This window comes from Anopheles nili, chromosome 3 (genome assembly GCF_943737925.1).
Source record: "Anopheles nili chromosome 3, idAnoNiliSN_F5_01, whole genome shotgun sequence".
Taxonomy (NCBI): domain Eukaryota; kingdom Metazoa; phylum Arthropoda; class Insecta; order Diptera; family Culicidae; genus Anopheles; species Anopheles nili.
Genome location: NC_071292.1, coordinates 15,776,695 through 15,792,988, shown reverse-complemented (window position 1 = coordinate 15,792,988; position 16,294 = coordinate 15,776,695). Strand labels below are relative to the sequence as shown.

Sequence of the window (16,294 nt, the reverse complement as noted above, 5' to 3'; positions counted from 1 at the left end):
GCTACAAACAACCATGCGCCTCCATCGAACCACGTGATGGAGCTTTATCACAAAAATAAAAAAAAAATCTGCTTAAATCTGCCAAATATTCGAAAACTGTTATGCATAGTTCTCCTTTAACACGCAAATGGTGTATTGAGTTTTTTTTATAATCGAAAATACTGTCCCTATAATACTGTCACGTTAGCTGTCGTTCGCCTTAATGAACAACCAGGCGCCTCCATCAGGAGCGCAAAATTCTTAAATCAACATGCTATTGGTTTAAAACAAATTTATATTTTTGCTTCTCGAATCCACTAAATGAGTCGAAAGGTGTTCATATAATTCATTAAATAGTACGGCAAGAAAGCTTCCAATCCGACAGAAAATGGGTGAATATTTTCATATTGCTACCAACAACCATGCGTCTCGATCGAACCACGTGATGGAACTATATCACAGAAATAAAAAAAAAATGTTAAATCTGCCAAACATTCGAAAACTTTTATGTATGATTCTCCGTCCCCACGCAAATGGTGAATTGAGTTTCTTTTTTCTAATCGAAAATATCGCTATAAAACTGACACGTTAGCTGTCGTTTGCGTTCGAAAGCGTTTTAATTACGTGTCGCTCAGGGAGTTGACTCCGGTTCGTGAGTGAAGACGAAAGAAAAAAAACCTCGCACCCAGCAGTTGCTTAATTATCCTTCGACAGCGCCGTGACGCAAACAGTTCTCCGAAATCGACCCATTCGAGTGGTCTCAAACCACTCGGACGGCAACGGGAAGCTGCCATCAATACTTCACATTTGCGACCACCTCCCGGAAGGCGACGGGTCGGTGTTAATTTCAAAATGATGTGACAAAAATTATTACCATACGCAAACATTTGCGCGACGCCTTCGATTTCATGCGAGCGTCGCCACGCCAACGAACCGACACGGACCCATCACGGATTGATGTCAAAACCGGGCGCGGTTGCTGTCCGTCACCGGCGGATTGGTCGCGAACCGTGATCGTATTTCCACGGGCTCGTCCTGCCGGCGCGCAGTCGTCTCAATTACCGTCGGGTCGCTGCGTGGCCACACATCCTACGAACAAAGCGGGTGGACGAGCTCGAAGGCGCAACGTTCCCGCTGCTCCTTTGGGCGGTCGTTTGCGATTTCTTTTCCTCCTCGGATCGGTGGATTTGTTTGCTTACTCGTACGCCCTCAGGCGAGGTCGTGGAAAATGGGTGCGACACTCGCGGTACGACGCCATACAGTGCGAGTAGGTGGGGTACGACGAACACACATACACATAAAAAAGTTGTGCCGACGCCCTGGAGACGGCGCCCAGGGGGTGGTTTTTCCCACCCTCTAGCTAGCCGCTTTCCGCGTGGTGCCACTCCCTCGGTTCCCGGGGCGAGGGTTTCCATTCCCTTTTATCATGCAATCGATTTGGCGAACGAAATTTGTCCGACTCAAGCTTCGAATGAATTGGCGACAAAGTGTGACGCGTTGACAAGCACGTTAGGGGTCGTGCGTGCGCGCGGTAAGACGCCATCTCGGTGCTCCACCACGCCACACCCGGAAAGAAACATCCGGAACGATGCCATCTTCCAGCCACGGGAAGCAGCAGTAAACCACCGAAAGTGGAAGCAAATTCGGGTATTTTTTTCCGTCGCTGTGAACAAGTTTTTTTTTCTTGGCAATTTTCTTTGCAATTTTCACTCAACCGTAGCGAATATTTTGCTGGCGGAGCTCTCGAGTACGGTCGCGACCTAACCGGCCGTCTTTGAAGTCGAGAAGATGTAAAATTAGATATCAATAAAATGATATTTCCCGAGCTAATGAAACGAGCTGCCCGTAACGACATCGCTGCACTAGGCGTTAGCATTTTTATTGGATAACATTTTAGTTTCGCCCATTTCTGGCAGTGCGAGCAACGATCAACAGTAAGATGAAAGTTTTAATACTTTACGGAGAGAATATTTAGTTTAACAATAAACGGCAAACGAAACGAATAATAAAAAAAAGCTTTCCAAGGCCTTAAAATGACATTCACTTTAAATTGTGTTTGCTTTTTGTTGTTTTCTCTGTTCTTGAAAGCTCTATTACATTCGAAAGATTGTGCTGTAAATTACATTGAAAGCGCATGTAGTTTTTGGTGGTAGTTCAAATTTATATAACACCAAAGACCGATTCAAACTTGCCCTACTGCATTCAGTTGGCAGACTCTCCCTCTTTAAATTGGTTAATGGTTTCGAAAGATAGCGATAGCTATAGTCATTGGTTCAAATTCGTCCTGGAGCGTGGCGCCATGCCGAAAAATGGCCTGCTCTCAACATTTTTGTTCTTCCACCATACAATGCTCTAAGGAACAGAATGAAAAGAAATTCAAAATCTGCACATAAAAAAATTGTTTAAACTACATTATCTTCGCGGTGGCTCCATACGTATTCCAAACCCTCGGTACTGTTATGAAGCGGACAAAAACTACCCCCGAAGCGGTCGGGAAATGGGAACGAAGCTTATAGTGAATTATGTATGAACGTCGAATGAGGAACGCCAGCGTGTGTGCTTTTTCCATACCGATATTTCGTGGAATTCGGAGATTATGCATACGGTGAGCATTAATTTTATTCCACACCGTTTGCACCGTTCACATAACTAGCGCAAGATGGCGCCTTTAGCGTGGATTGGTGCTATGAATAAAATGTAATAAGCAAACAACGTATCCAATTCGCATACTTTATAACGCCTCTCCTCTTAAGCGCTCCTCTTATTTTTAAACGGCACTCAACGCACCGCTGATAAAACGCCTTTGCACCCACAAATCAACGGTTGATGTGAGCTGCTGTGTAACCGTTGCTGCACACCATCAGCGGCACGTGGCATTCGCCCTCGCACCGTGTGCATAATAAAGCAGCGCAAAAAAGGCGATTACGGGCGAATGATGATGTCTTGTCTTGTGCCTCGGCGTTTTGTTCCCCGAGTTGACTCCAGGCATCGCAGAACAGTAAGCCAAAATCTGATTAAACCAACCAGCCCGAGGGCCACCCGACCAACTCAATTTAATTGCCAGCGAGGGGGAAACATCTGTTCGCCACAATCTCTCCACCGCTGGCATCACAGGAAGGCTCGGCAACAAAACGACGAAGCATAATACGCAGCCAACGATAGCCCGGTAGCAAAACGCGAGCAGCAAGGCTTGGCCCCATAAGCGCTGCCATAATGTGATGAGCTTTCGTAACTGCACCGGCTTTTCCGCCGCCCATGGTTCCGCGTATTGACATCACCACTTGGCCGAGCGTGGAGAAACAGGAGAAAGATTTCCACCGAAGCCAACTCACCAAGTCTCGGAGGATTTTAGTCCAGGAAGCTGCGGATCAGTCTGGGGTATGGCATTTTTTAACCGACCTCCGTCCGGCGCTTCTTCACTCAAACCATCGTTCACTCACCGATGTGAGCGGGACTGAGCGTGACATTTTCTAAATTAAGGATCATCTTAATTATCCACCCCCGGAGGGAATCATTCAACGTCGCCATCGCCATCGGAAGCGACATAATCGAACAAAAGAGGGAGGCTCAAGGGTGGAGATGATAAACAAACTATTCCCGGGCTTGCAAGCTCCCAAGGTGCCCATCGTTGGCCATCACCGGTTAGGACATCATCTCCGGTCCGGCAAAGTCCAACCTTTCGAAACGGGGGGACTCGCGCCCGACGTCACGACCTTATCCGGTGACCATAAATTATGGCGTCTAATTACCGTTTTAAATCATTCTCGATGCTTCCACCACACCCACGCCACGGGTCTGCCATTCCCACTGGGATAGGGGTCGGTCCTGTGCCAGTTGGGGTCCAAAGTGCCGCTAAAACACGCTCGTCAGCCTTGTGCAGCATAATGCACGGTTCAGGACATGCGGTGTAACCGCACCGTATCGAAACCCTGTGCAGCCCGCGTGCATCCTTCATCGCTGGGGCACGTTGTTAGCGCACTGCAAATAGCGCAGCGGTCAACACTAATTTGCCGTCCGAGTGCACCGACAAGTGTTGGCATGTCGCGTGTTTTCCTCATTTTTTTCTCTCTCTCTCTCTGCCTTGCTTCCCGTGGGGCAGAAGCCGGAGCCGAACGTTCATTTGCACTCGCGACACGCATCGCATAATGGAGCGGTTAACACACCTTGCTAGCCACGTGTGTATGTGGCTGTGTGTGTGACGGTTCGAGTCCCAAGGCTTCATGTGGCCAGTGACATTTGAACGGTCCCAGGCGATGGTGTTTCAATGGCCGTACCGAAAATAGCGCGAAAAGCTCTGTGCCGTCTTTCCGACGAACGCCACGGACGCGATGCTGTTGCTTTAAAAACATCGTTCCATTTTCCGGATCAGAACATAATGGGGAAAAAAACATCACCGACATTCGATGAGACGTGAAACTGTTGCACAGTTCGGTACATTGTTGCGTTGGAATGGAGAAACTTTAATTAGCTAACGAGTGTTCGGGATAGCGGGCGGAAAACAGGTACATTGGCTTGTTCCTGTTTTTGGGCTCAAAAGTTTCCGACTTACTAAAACTTTCCCAAACATCTCCGTTCGTCGAACGCCAGCTCTACTACGGACAACGGAAGTTTGTTCAACGGCACCTTTATAGCTAGAGGGAATTGCACAAAAAAAAACAAGTTTATCTTTATCAGGGAAATCCTAGTTCGCTAGCTTCTGAATATGAAGTTAACAAGGTCTGATCCCAACCCTTCATACCCATCAGGCACTCAAATTCACATCCATAAGTGACAGCGGATTTAAATCATAATCATTACATCGCCTTCTGGGAAAATGTTTCCATCGTCTTTTTACCCTTAGCATTGCTCAACTGTGTTCCATTAATTGCGGCACAAGCTTCCAGAGAAAGCCTGTTACATATTGCTTCCCGGGAACGGATACAGCAAAAGCTCTAACGTATTGGTATTGTTACTCGCTTGACATCTTGTCACTCGGCGTCGTGGCGCCTGACAGTTTGTACGCTTCGGGTGGAAAAATTCGGAGAAATATGAACACACACACAAATCCGAGCAAAGGAAAAAGAAAATTGACCAAAGCAAGGGCATCAGAAAGGCCAGAGACCTAGGTAAAAATATATGCCTGTAATTGTTAAAAAAAATAAAACAAGCGATCAAAGTAAAAGCATAGTTTCACACAAACATTCTCATACCACCGCCTACTTTGTCATTTCAAATCGCTCCATCAACTCCATCCATCGAGGCGTGTTCGGTTTCACTCGTTCATCATGCTTTAAAAAAAACCTTAGCTTTTAAAGCAACGCAATTTTCCTTTGCTAAATTCTATTTGCACCATTCTTTTTCCATCGCCGAAAACGTTGTCAAAACTGGCCGTCTCTTTAGCGAATCCGACCGGGTTGGTCGCTTTTGGTAGCAAGGAATCAAAGGACGGTTTGCTCAAATGCTCTGCAATTACCGGTCATTCGATGCGGAAATTAGCTATTACAGTGAGTTGCGCTGCTCGCCGGCAAAATGCACGAAACCAGCACCAGACCCGCTATTTTCGGATAAATAAATGATAGCGGCACGACTCGCATAAATCTTCGTCCGCGTTTAGTGGCTTGTTTGTTGAGAAGACGGGTAGGTATTGTTAAAGAGAACGCAAGCACAAAAAAACGAACTCAGCCGTTTTCCCGGCGAAGTGCGCTGCTCGCGGCTAAACGGAGTTACGGTATTTAAAATTCGATCTTTGAACGCCTCTGAGATGTAACACGAGACGTCACCTCAGGCCAACTCAGCTCGGGCCGGTCCGAAGACAGCACAGGACGGGAAGAAGTTTTATTTATCGATAAACTTTGCTAATCTCTAAACCGAGACGCCATCGTCTCCCGAGGGGTAGATTTTTTGTTTTTTTCGTACACAAATCCGCACACTTCCCATCGTCACGTGGTGTCCTTTTTCGTGTCCTGGACGCGTTTCGTTTCGGGACGCGCTTGAAGGAGATTAGGGGAGGGAAAAAAATAAACCCAAACCTCCAGATTGTGGCCGCCGGAGCCGTGGAAACGCCAGGATTATCGTGCCTACGGAAATCGTTTGCCGGCGCAGGTCCCGTGGCTCTCCAAGACAACGCGAGGGATAAACTGAATTATGCTACAAGCGTAAAAAATCGTTTAACGATGCTGGCTCCCTTCGGGCTGGTGGAACGTCGCCTTAACGGGATGCCGTATCGATGAAGCTTTTCATCCACGGGGGCGAAAATTAAGCGCACGAATTATGGTCCCTCGCGGTCTCGAGCGTGCGTCAGGCGTAATATGTTGTGGCTTGCTGATAATGCAAACATTATTCTATTAATGTCCGCCACGATTTCATTTGCATTGCGTGGCACTTTCCATGTGGCTTTAGTAACTCTTACGAAGTTATTACTTACGAGCTTAAGCACACAAATCATGCTTTAGCTGTGCTGTGTAGGACACAGGGCCTTTACTTACATTAAATAAATGGCAGCAAATTGTCTAGAACATGCACCATGTTCAATTTATTTCCATATTTTCTGCTAAAAACCTGTGTATTCAAAGGACGTTAAACATCCACAAAGAGACACAGAGCACCGTTGCAAAGCATTTAATAGTAAATTCTCGATTCGGAAAGGTCACCGTCGCTCTAACCCAGGAAAAGGTATTCCCAATTGAAATGAACAAAGAAAGCTAAATATAATAGAATAACACATCAAGCTCTCTCGGCTGGACGCTACCGTTAATGAATGTGTCGAAAACCACCACAACAAGCGTTTCCCAGCGAGCCACCAAACCGATTCCACCAGATTAGACCTTCCCGAGCCGATGGATCTTAATAAATACTGTTCGAGGGAGTCGGTAAGGAGAGCTAGAGTGTGGTAATGTTTTCCTTCGATTCCTCACAGGGCCCTGGGTTTGTATGGCGCACGACGGAACCAAAGGGTTTCCCGTGAGGCGGCAGGCGGACATCCCCACGAGAACATAAACAGTTTCCGGAACCGGACCATCGGAGAAAAACCACCGAAACCAAACTCCCCATGTAAACACCCCACGTAAGCAGTCCCTCTAGCTGACCCGCTTGGTCTGCTCTCGCACAAATGAATACATCCAATCAATTAACCACCCAGGACCAGACGCGGAACGAGCCACCCGGGAGGAGTTTCCGCACCGGTAGCATGAACCTACATATGCTACGTATGCTTTACGCGGTAACGCACGGTGGACGACGAAGAAGAATGGCAAGAAGAAAAAAAGCACGGTAGCTAAAGCGGCCAAAAGCGACGCAGCTTAATTAATCCGTTCTAATCAGTCAGCAAATCAATCAACGCCGTTGTCACGCTGGGAAGGAAATTAATAGAGTGTTAGCCGTCCGGCCTTCGATCCTTCGCGGAATCGGTGTTCACTTACCGGGCTGGGGGCATTTTTGGTGCAGCGTGGGAGTGCTACTGCCTGTCGAAAAATGTTGTTCCCCAACCGAAAGAGGAAAGTTCAAAAGAATGCCCATCGAAGATGCTCGAGCTCGTGCGAGGAAAAAAAAGACCGAAAATTCCATCCTGCTGTTGCAAACTAAACGGCACAAAGGCGATACAAACTGGGCGGCCCATTTTCGGATAAGAGGTGGCTTTAAAACCCCGCGAGTGAGAAAGGTAACCCGTGAGAGGTTTCCTTTCATCATGGGGTAAGGTCACGGAGGTCCTTTTGAATGCGCACACACGTCCTTCTCGGTGAGGTCTCGAAGCAAAGTGAAAGCAAAATTCCACGTCCTGTCAACGACGCGAACCGGGTCGGAAAACTTTGGCAGCACTTTATGGGACAGCCACTGATTGCGTCGCATCAAATTCACTCACTTACAGGCGCACACACACACACACACAAACATATTATCTAACGCGCCTTTGAAGTGCCATCCAAGACGATTTGAGTCTGTCGTCGGGAAACCGCCACGACAACGGCCTTGAAGAGGCTCGCATACCGACGAGTGGAAAACCAATCGAAAAACGGTTCGAAACAGGGGGGAAAAATTGTTTACATAAACTATCCGGTGTGGCACAACCGAAGGTCCTCAATCAGCACCCCTTGCGCACCCCGATTCCACCGATGTATGGCCTTTCCGCCATCAAATACCGAACACCCAGAGGTTCGGTAAACATCCAGTTCTAATTAAATCCCATCCCACCGGTGGTGGCTTCCGGTGTTTCGGTTCCCATGCCCGCCAGCAGTGGCACCGATGCTCCGGTGATTAACACTCTCATCGAACCTGTTGGCCGTGCAGCGAAAGGAGTAAGCTCGTCCCGGAACCGACGTGCTACTCCAACCGTTCGTTTCTAGCGCCATTTCCGGTGCCGCACACATCTTCCCATCCCAGCACGTCATTTCGCTTCGCTTCTCGTTGATCCCGAACGCGAAGTGATGGGGTGGAACGATTTATAATGACTATATCTTAATTTTCGCAACAAACCAACCCGCGTCCGGTTGATGACCTCGCTGGTACCTTTCGTGCCACCTTTGCATTCCGCAAATGCTCCACGAGTTACAACTTATGGGCGGGAGCTCGCGATTTGTGACTTTAAACGAACGCAGCTACGCGAATCCTTAATCCTGGCAACGGGCTGGCCCTTATTCGGCGCCCTGTAACCACCCACGGAAAAAGGGAGCTTTTACGGTGGCTCGATTACTGGGCCGTAAATTCATTTGGCTTCTTTTTCCAACCTCGCATTCTGTTGCGGCGCCGTGGAGGTTATTTCGAGGAGCCATTAATTGCCGCTAATGGAAAATAGTTTTCCCTACAAACAAGCTCACCCTCACGGGGCGCGATGTTTGCTCGGCCGACCACTAGGCCCATCCGTGACCTATATCCTTCCTCGGGTTGCCTTCCCCGGGCCTTCTTGGAATACCCGTAATTAATTGACATTTTTAACTGCCCTTTCAAGCAGAGCCAGTGCGGCTTTCCGTGTGCAAAACTGCACGTGTTCGCTCCGGTCGTAGCTTGCAGCAGATGCTGAACGAAAGCATCAGCTGTCCGGAACAACGCCCGGCTTGGCAAAGAGGCGATTGGGCTAAGGGTGGACTTTTGGAAATGTCCCCGCCAGATGTTGGATGCGTTGGCGTAACCGCGAGCTGAGGATCGTTCCAGGCAACGTGCAGTGTGAATTGTTGGCACCATAAATGGGAATGTGGTGTCCATAAATGTGGTGCTATGATTGTAGACGCATTGCTGCACGTAAAGAGATCATTTTAAACATGAAAAATTTGCATTGCACGCTGACAAATATTTGTGCAACTTTTAAACATCTAGCCGCCTAAATTCATAAACAACAAAACATTTTTAAATTAAGCTTAAATGGACTCAAGTTTAACTGGAACTGATTTAACATTTCCAGAATGCCTAAGAGGATAATTGATCGCAGAGAACTCAAATATCACCAAACAAACGATGCATCAATGACCTTAAATCATGCCGATCATAACGATGCAATGGCAGTTGATTAGTTCGACATTTCGAGCGTCGGATTGGAGCCAACCGGACAGTGTCGATTTCGTAATTGTAGAGCAGCATCCACGGAGCAGATAATTAAATCATCATTTCATCCAGCGCAACCCGCTCGTTTAATGCCAATAAATCACTTCAATCTCACCTTTACCTTGACGGTCGGAGGAATTAATGGTTTCAAACAGGGGCAGGGAAAGAAAGAAAACGGAAACGACCTAAATGATTGATGTCCCGAACGGGTCGGTTTGATCGTATGTTAATGCGCATACCTGTCTGAAAGGTGGGCACTTGCACACGCTGCACGCCCTCCGACGGTCAGTGATGATGATGTTGGACCTGATCACGGCCACCAAGCTACGTGTATCCAGTGCCGGATGCCTGTCAACGGTTGGCACAAGCTTCACTCACGACACCTTTGGACACATTCACCGGGCATTCGTGTGCACTCGTGCGCATCTCCTGTTTAATCCACTGTCCGCAAGCTCCGTAATCAATCAGCAAGTTTCACCGGGTCGGAAATTCGACTTTCCCAGGTAGACCTACGTACGTACGCTCGCCTCGCCTCGACTCGCACGTGGACACATCCCTCTAGGGGCACTTATTTACACGGATTCGCTTGAAACTTTCAGCGCACAATTTTGAACAATTTCACTGAACACCCGGCAGCCGGGTTCGGAGGGGCGTGTTGAGTCCTTGACGCATCCCACCGGGCAGCACCTTCCGGAAGTCCGCCACGACTTGCAAACAGGCGCCGATGCAAACACGGTCCTGTTTTCTCGGGTGGCTACATAAATTTTCCGCAATTTCAACGCCCTCTTCAGAGTGGGCGCCCGTTGTGGGCTGCTGCAGAGAGATGGGAAACGTCTCGTCTCGGGTGTCCCGGTTTGTTAAATTGGTTTGCGTCAGGTCCACCGAGGGGTAGAAAAGCACTTGCAAACACCCACCGAAAGCGGCCCCAACCGCACTTGGGAATACTCGGAAACACTGGAAAGTGCAGCAGCACCGGCAACGCTAGCGACCTCCAAGAGCTTCTTCCTTCGAGAAGTTCATTATGTTGCATTTAATTATCCACTCTCTATGTTCCGCTTTCTTCAATAAATTTACCCATTCCGATGGTGAAAGCGGTCCGCGGTTGCACTAACGCACCATGGTGACCCCGGGCAGACTCCGGAGTAGGCTGGGAGTGTGGCTTTTATTTTTCACCGCAACCTTGGCAGGCACGGCCCACTTGGGTCGGGAAACAGGATCCCCTGGAACAAGCGGCACAACAATGAGTACACAAAGCACAGCACTTGTGCTCGCTCGGAGGAAAACTCTTTTCTACACTTTGAACTGCTTACTTAGTGGGTCGTTTTCTCTGATGGTTATTTTATTGCACTGTTTGCGTATTAACAACCATCACGGCACCAGCAACAGCGTTAACTTTAAGCTTATTTGAATTTAAATCCCACAATTCTAAATCACAATAAACCACGCGTCCGTTAATTCGAACATTGTTTTCCTTATCACATTTCAATTTTGCAGTTTGCCTACCTTCCAGGAGTAATGATGATGAAGTTGTCAGGATGCAAAAGAAGTTGTATTTACGAACAATATCTATTCGCCTGTTAGCGTTATCACTCCCCTTCTGTCGCCAAGTGAAATGCAGCTGCAAAGAACTACATACCGACGAGCAAGATGCAGAAGAAGCAGTACCGCCGGACAGTATCTGCTTGTCTGTTCGCGTTATCACTCTGCCTCTATCGGTGCGCGACTTGGAAGGGTCCCCCGAATGCACTGCCGCGGGAACGCGCCGATAGCCTGCTGCCGATGCGATTGTTTGTTTATCGGAGACTGGACAGCTCGCGTGGCATCGTGCCTCCATTCAGAACGAGGATCATCATCATGCCGCTGACTCGGATTCGGATCGGAAGCCGAATAACTCATGCCCCCCCCCCCCCCCCCCCCTTTGCCGGCCCACCACGTCTCGGGAGAGTCGCAGGATAACGTGGCCATCGGATACGGTGTCACGCGCCGGAGAGCATGCCAGAGAGAGCACCGGAAAAGCACACCCGAGAGCGCTCGTTCACCCGAACTGGCGGTGGATGATGATGATGATGACGATGATGGAACCGAACTGATTCACGATTTTGATCTCAAGCTTGCGCGCAGCATCTCCCACGCGGTTTCCACTCACTCACGCAATCTTCTAATCTTGGTCGCCATATTTCTCTCCTTTTCACTCACTTCTCTTGTTCTCTTTCTTTCTCGCTATTGTTCACGCGTTTTTTTTGGTCCTGAACCCGTACTCTCGCACGCATCCGGTTCGTAAAGCATTACGAAACCGCCAGCTGCCTTTTTCATGCGGCGTGCATTCCGGGTTGCCTATCTTTCAGGCGCCAACAGACCGCTCTCTGCGTAGGGCTCTCGCTCCGGTCCCTTCGGTCGCTTACCGACACGAAGACTCGACAGGCTCCCCTCAGGACCATTTTCCTGCGCCACTCCTTACGTGGCGCACCCTTCAGCAGAATGATAAAACTCGTAAAGTGTTGAAATGGCTCCGTTATCCATTATCAGACGACCGTTTCCCACCGGGTTCAGCCGGAACCGAAACCCCACCAGGTCGGGAGGGTTCCAATGGGCGGAGAGCCGAGCCCTTTCTGTCCGACTCGGTGCGTACGTGTGCAATAAGGTATTAAGGTATGAGTTTGGTCACTTGTGCAACGTGAAATTCGCTCGCACGGTCATGGAAAGCTTCCGCGGTTGCTCGCCACCATCAGCGTCAGTCGTTAGCCGTTATCCTCATCGCTGCCGATGTGATCTGATTCATTTTTGCTTGCCCCCCGAACGAGCAAGGGTTCGCAAATGGGCTGAGAATGAGATTAGAGCCGTAAACGGTTGAGTGTGACATTGCGCCGTTCAACAAAACGGTCGTATCTCCATCCGGCAGCGTGCACTTTCCAGTTGGTCTTCATGCTTCACGGCACCTGAACGAGAGAATGCCATAAATGCGGAACTAGCACGCTGATGGTTGCTGGGATTGCAAGAATGCTTTTTGATCTCTTTTTAGTGCATCGGGATATGCATGAGCGATCGTGGCGATCGTGCTTCGCGTTAAATGATCTGCCAGCAATATGCAAATGTTTTGTCTGCACTTTCGATTCATGCCATTGATTTGAAATTCAAACATTCAAATAAATGCAAACACACCGAGGATCTGATGCATCTGAGCCAAACGAAAGCCGAAAGGGACACAAATTTTCGCGTAGATTAAATAAACGCATAGTTGAAATATATAAATGCATTGATCTTTATTCGTATTTATTCTCGCGTGATTCGGCTTCTTAGAAGCATTCGGAAACCCGTTACAAAGTATTTGAGAGGTAGTAAGGCTTTATTGCCAAATCGGTTGCCCGCGCCCATCGATGTTGTGCACGTGCGTGACCACTGGCGAGCTGAGACTCCATTCGTACCAAACCTTGTGCGACGCAACGCAACGCCAGAAGTGCACCGTAATGTCGTCGCCTTCCTTCAGCTGCACCGGCTCCGTGAGTGGGATGAACATCGAGAACCAGGAGGCCAACCCTTTCGTATGGGTAAAAGGATGGATGCTGAGCTTGACGTCCTTATACAGCACCGTATCGAAGTATCCCGTAAACCCGTTCAGCGCGCAATCAAGCGAAGCTTGGAACCGAACCGTCTTGTAGCGGTTATTGTCAATCGGATCGCTGTCCCGGTTCGGATGCTCGAACTCGAACAGAGTCTGCGGGTTATCGATGTGGTACGCATTCTTCTGGTACGCCACGTACGTTTGCTCCATCGTACGCGAGGATATTATGCGATCCTTGCAGTGCGGACTTCGTTCTAACATGCGCACCTGATTGTACACCTTCGACGCGAAGCATGGATTAATGTAGGAGGTAGATTTGCAGGGAATGCTAATACCGTTGTCTTTCAGGTGCTTCTGCGCACCGTCAAGGCATTCGGGCGACAGCTCGTTGTCTCCGAACGAACCCAACAGCTCGGACACCAAAATGTCCGCTTTTTCCGGTGGATTAAAGTCGCGCATGTCCGTGCTGATGAGTTCCACGTTCCGATCGCTCCACAGCTCGTTGATGTGTGCCGTCAGCGTGACTATCGCGTTCGGATTTTTTTCGATCACGTACACCTTTACGGCACGGTTCGTGGTCTTGGAGGCATTTAGTGCAGCACGCACGAGAGGTCCTCGTCCGCCTCCGACCACCATGATGATCGACGTCATCGTTTCGCGTTCGCTCTCCGGCACGCGATCGATCAAGGCTTGTTCGATAGCTTTTTGGTAGTAGATGTACTTAACCGGGTCCTTTTCGAACACCTCGTACGTCAAGCTGTCGAGATTGTCGTACAGTGGCTGCAAGGGTATTTGGAGGATATCGTCATACCCCAGCAATGGATCCTGCACGTGATTGCTCCTCAGGATGTGCTTGATGTAGTCCACGTAATGTGCAACATGCCCATCCGATGGGTTTGCTTTCAGAATGAAGTGGCAGGAGAACGTCCGATACAATAAAGTCAGCATCGACTGGTGAGCCTTCGAAAGGACAGGATAATTGTTGGCGTTTGTGAGAAAAATGTTAGCCGGCAGCACCAGAGCATCGATCGGTTCGCCTAACCAACGATAGATTTCATCCTTTTTCGGTACGTCCGCCGTCAGTTCTAGGGCTATTTTAACAGCCGGGTTATAGTCCGCGTGCATACGGAACGTGTTCCACCAGTTCCAAGGGTTTTCTACCGTCTGCTCCTCTTCCACGTCTCGCCGCCAGCCGTTTTGTGTAAGCTTTGGATTGGACATGGGAACTTCAATGAGCAGCGTTCCCTTCGACATATTGCAGGCGACCGTTCTGGCTAAGTTGGCGCAGTTTGATCCCGTCAGTTTGGTGTACAGGTACCCTTGCTGTACCAGATGTTCAGCGAACGATAGCTCTTGCCGAACCGTTCGTTCCGCTTGGCGACGGATGTGATCAATGGGTGAGTCCAAATGCACGTTATTCCCGATGCGACAGATCACTTTGTTCAGCCACTGAGAGGACGACAGCAGCAAATCCGATCGAGTGAACTGGCTGTGCTTCGAACGAAGCGGTTCCCGCACAAATTCGCGATCGTAGTTCCAGTGCACGATGGGAATGGTCACGGAACAGCAATTCACCTTGGTAGCATGTTCAAGCTCCTTCGATAAATCGTGCACTGTGTCGAGGTAGAGCGATACAGCTATCTTTAATTTCTGCTCCGTGGGCATGGTGCTCGAGTGGGAACAAATTAGAAAACGAACTGGGAAATATGCCGGCAGTTTGTTGTTACGTTTAACATGTGTACGATGTCAACATGACAGCAGCATAAACAACAGCATAGAATCATTGTCAAATAGCCGTCATTTAAGTACTGTTTCGCGCCAAACAACTCAAGTGCTTGCTGCTCGCAATTTTCTTAGCAAACAAATTTAAATTACGATTTGTGGGTGAAGTTTGTAGCTACGAGGCTGCTGTCGGCGCTAATTAAAATGGCGCTCTGGGTTGATCGCTACCGACCGCGTGAACTAGCCAAGTTGGATTATCACAAAACCCAAGCATCTCAGTTAATAAACTTATGCTCCCAGGGGGATTTTCCGCATCTGATGTTCTACGGTCCATCTGGAGCCGGTAAGAAAACACGCATCATCTGCCTGTTGCGTGAGCTGTATGGGCCCGGTGTCGAGCGTCTACGCAACGAGACGATGAATTTCACCACGCCATCGAACAAGAAGATCGAAATTATGACCGTTAGCAGCAACTACCACATCGAGGTGAACCCGTCCGACGTCGGCATTTACGATCGGGTCGTTATAACCGACATGATCAAGCAGATTGCCCAAACACAGCAGATCGATCCGTCCGGGCAACGCGAGTTCAAAACGATCGTGTTGTCAGAGGTGGACGAGCTGACAAAGGACGCTCAGCACGCGTTGCGCCGTACGATGGAAAAGTACGTGGCGACATGCCGGCTGATCCTGTGCGTTAACTCTACCTCACGCATCATTCCCGCTGTTAAAAGCCGTTGCCTTGGAATACGCGTATCGGCTCCGAGCGAGGAGGAAATTGTAACCATCTTGAACGTAAGTGTGCGCTTTTGATGCTCATCCGTCGTAGGATAAGGCTTATTATTTATCTTTCTTTTCGGCAACGTGTTTCAGTCTATCTGCAAAAAGGAGAGCCTTCACATTCCGCCAGAGCTAGCGACACGGATAGCGCAGAAGTCGGATCGTAATCTGCGGCGGGCCATACTCACACTCGAAGCCTGCAAAGTGATGCAGTATCCTTTCACGACGAACCAGGACATCCCCGACATGGACTGGCAGTCTTATTTGAAGGAAACGGCGGATATGATCATGCAGGAGCAAACACCACAGCGGTTGGAGAATGTACGCGAGCGGCTGTACGAGCTGCTATCCCAAGGTATCCCGCCCGATGTCATTTTCAAGGGTTTGGTGCAGGTTCTCGTCAAAAATTGCGACATGACCTTGAAGGCGCAAACGATCAGTTACGCCGGATTGTACGATCATCGGATGCAGCGTGGTAGCAAACACATATTCCACCTGGAGGCGTTCGTTGCTCAGTTTATGGCACTGTACAAACCCTTCATCCAAAGTTTATCTTCGACAATCAACATGGATGATGCATTTTAAAGCCGCATATTCCCCCTTCAATCAATCATAAAGCATCTGTTCAACATAAGCGTTTCCATAAACGAACGTAATAAATAATTTGAGCAATCTAATAATTCGAACGACATTTACAAAAATAATACAAATCCACGTGATTGTGAGGCAGAACACAACCTGAAC

General features: G+C 48.8%; 2 protein-coding genes across 2 annotated transcripts; one reads left to right on the top strand and one right to left on the bottom strand.

The window, feature by feature from the left end:
• Positions 1–12,771: 12,771 nt before the first annotated feature.
• LOC128727810 (protein arginine N-methyltransferase 5) lies at positions 12,772–14,713 on the bottom strand. Its single transcript, XM_053821755.1, has one exon. It carries the CDS (start codon positions 14,711–14,713, stop codon positions 12,833–12,835), a length of 1,881 nt encoding a protein of 626 aa, XP_053677730.1. The 3' UTR covers positions 12,772–12,832.
• Positions 14,714–14,974: 261 nt separating this feature from the next.
• LOC128723776 (replication factor C subunit 3) lies at positions 14,975–16,135 on the top strand. Its single transcript, XM_053817541.1, has 2 exons — positions 14,975–15,565; positions 15,644–16,135. The coding sequence occupies exons 1-2, from the start codon at positions 14,975–14,977 to the stop codon at positions 16,133–16,135; spliced, it is 1,083 nt and encodes a 360-aa protein (XP_053673516.1).
• The last annotated feature ends 159 nt before the right edge of the window (positions 16,136–16,294 follow it).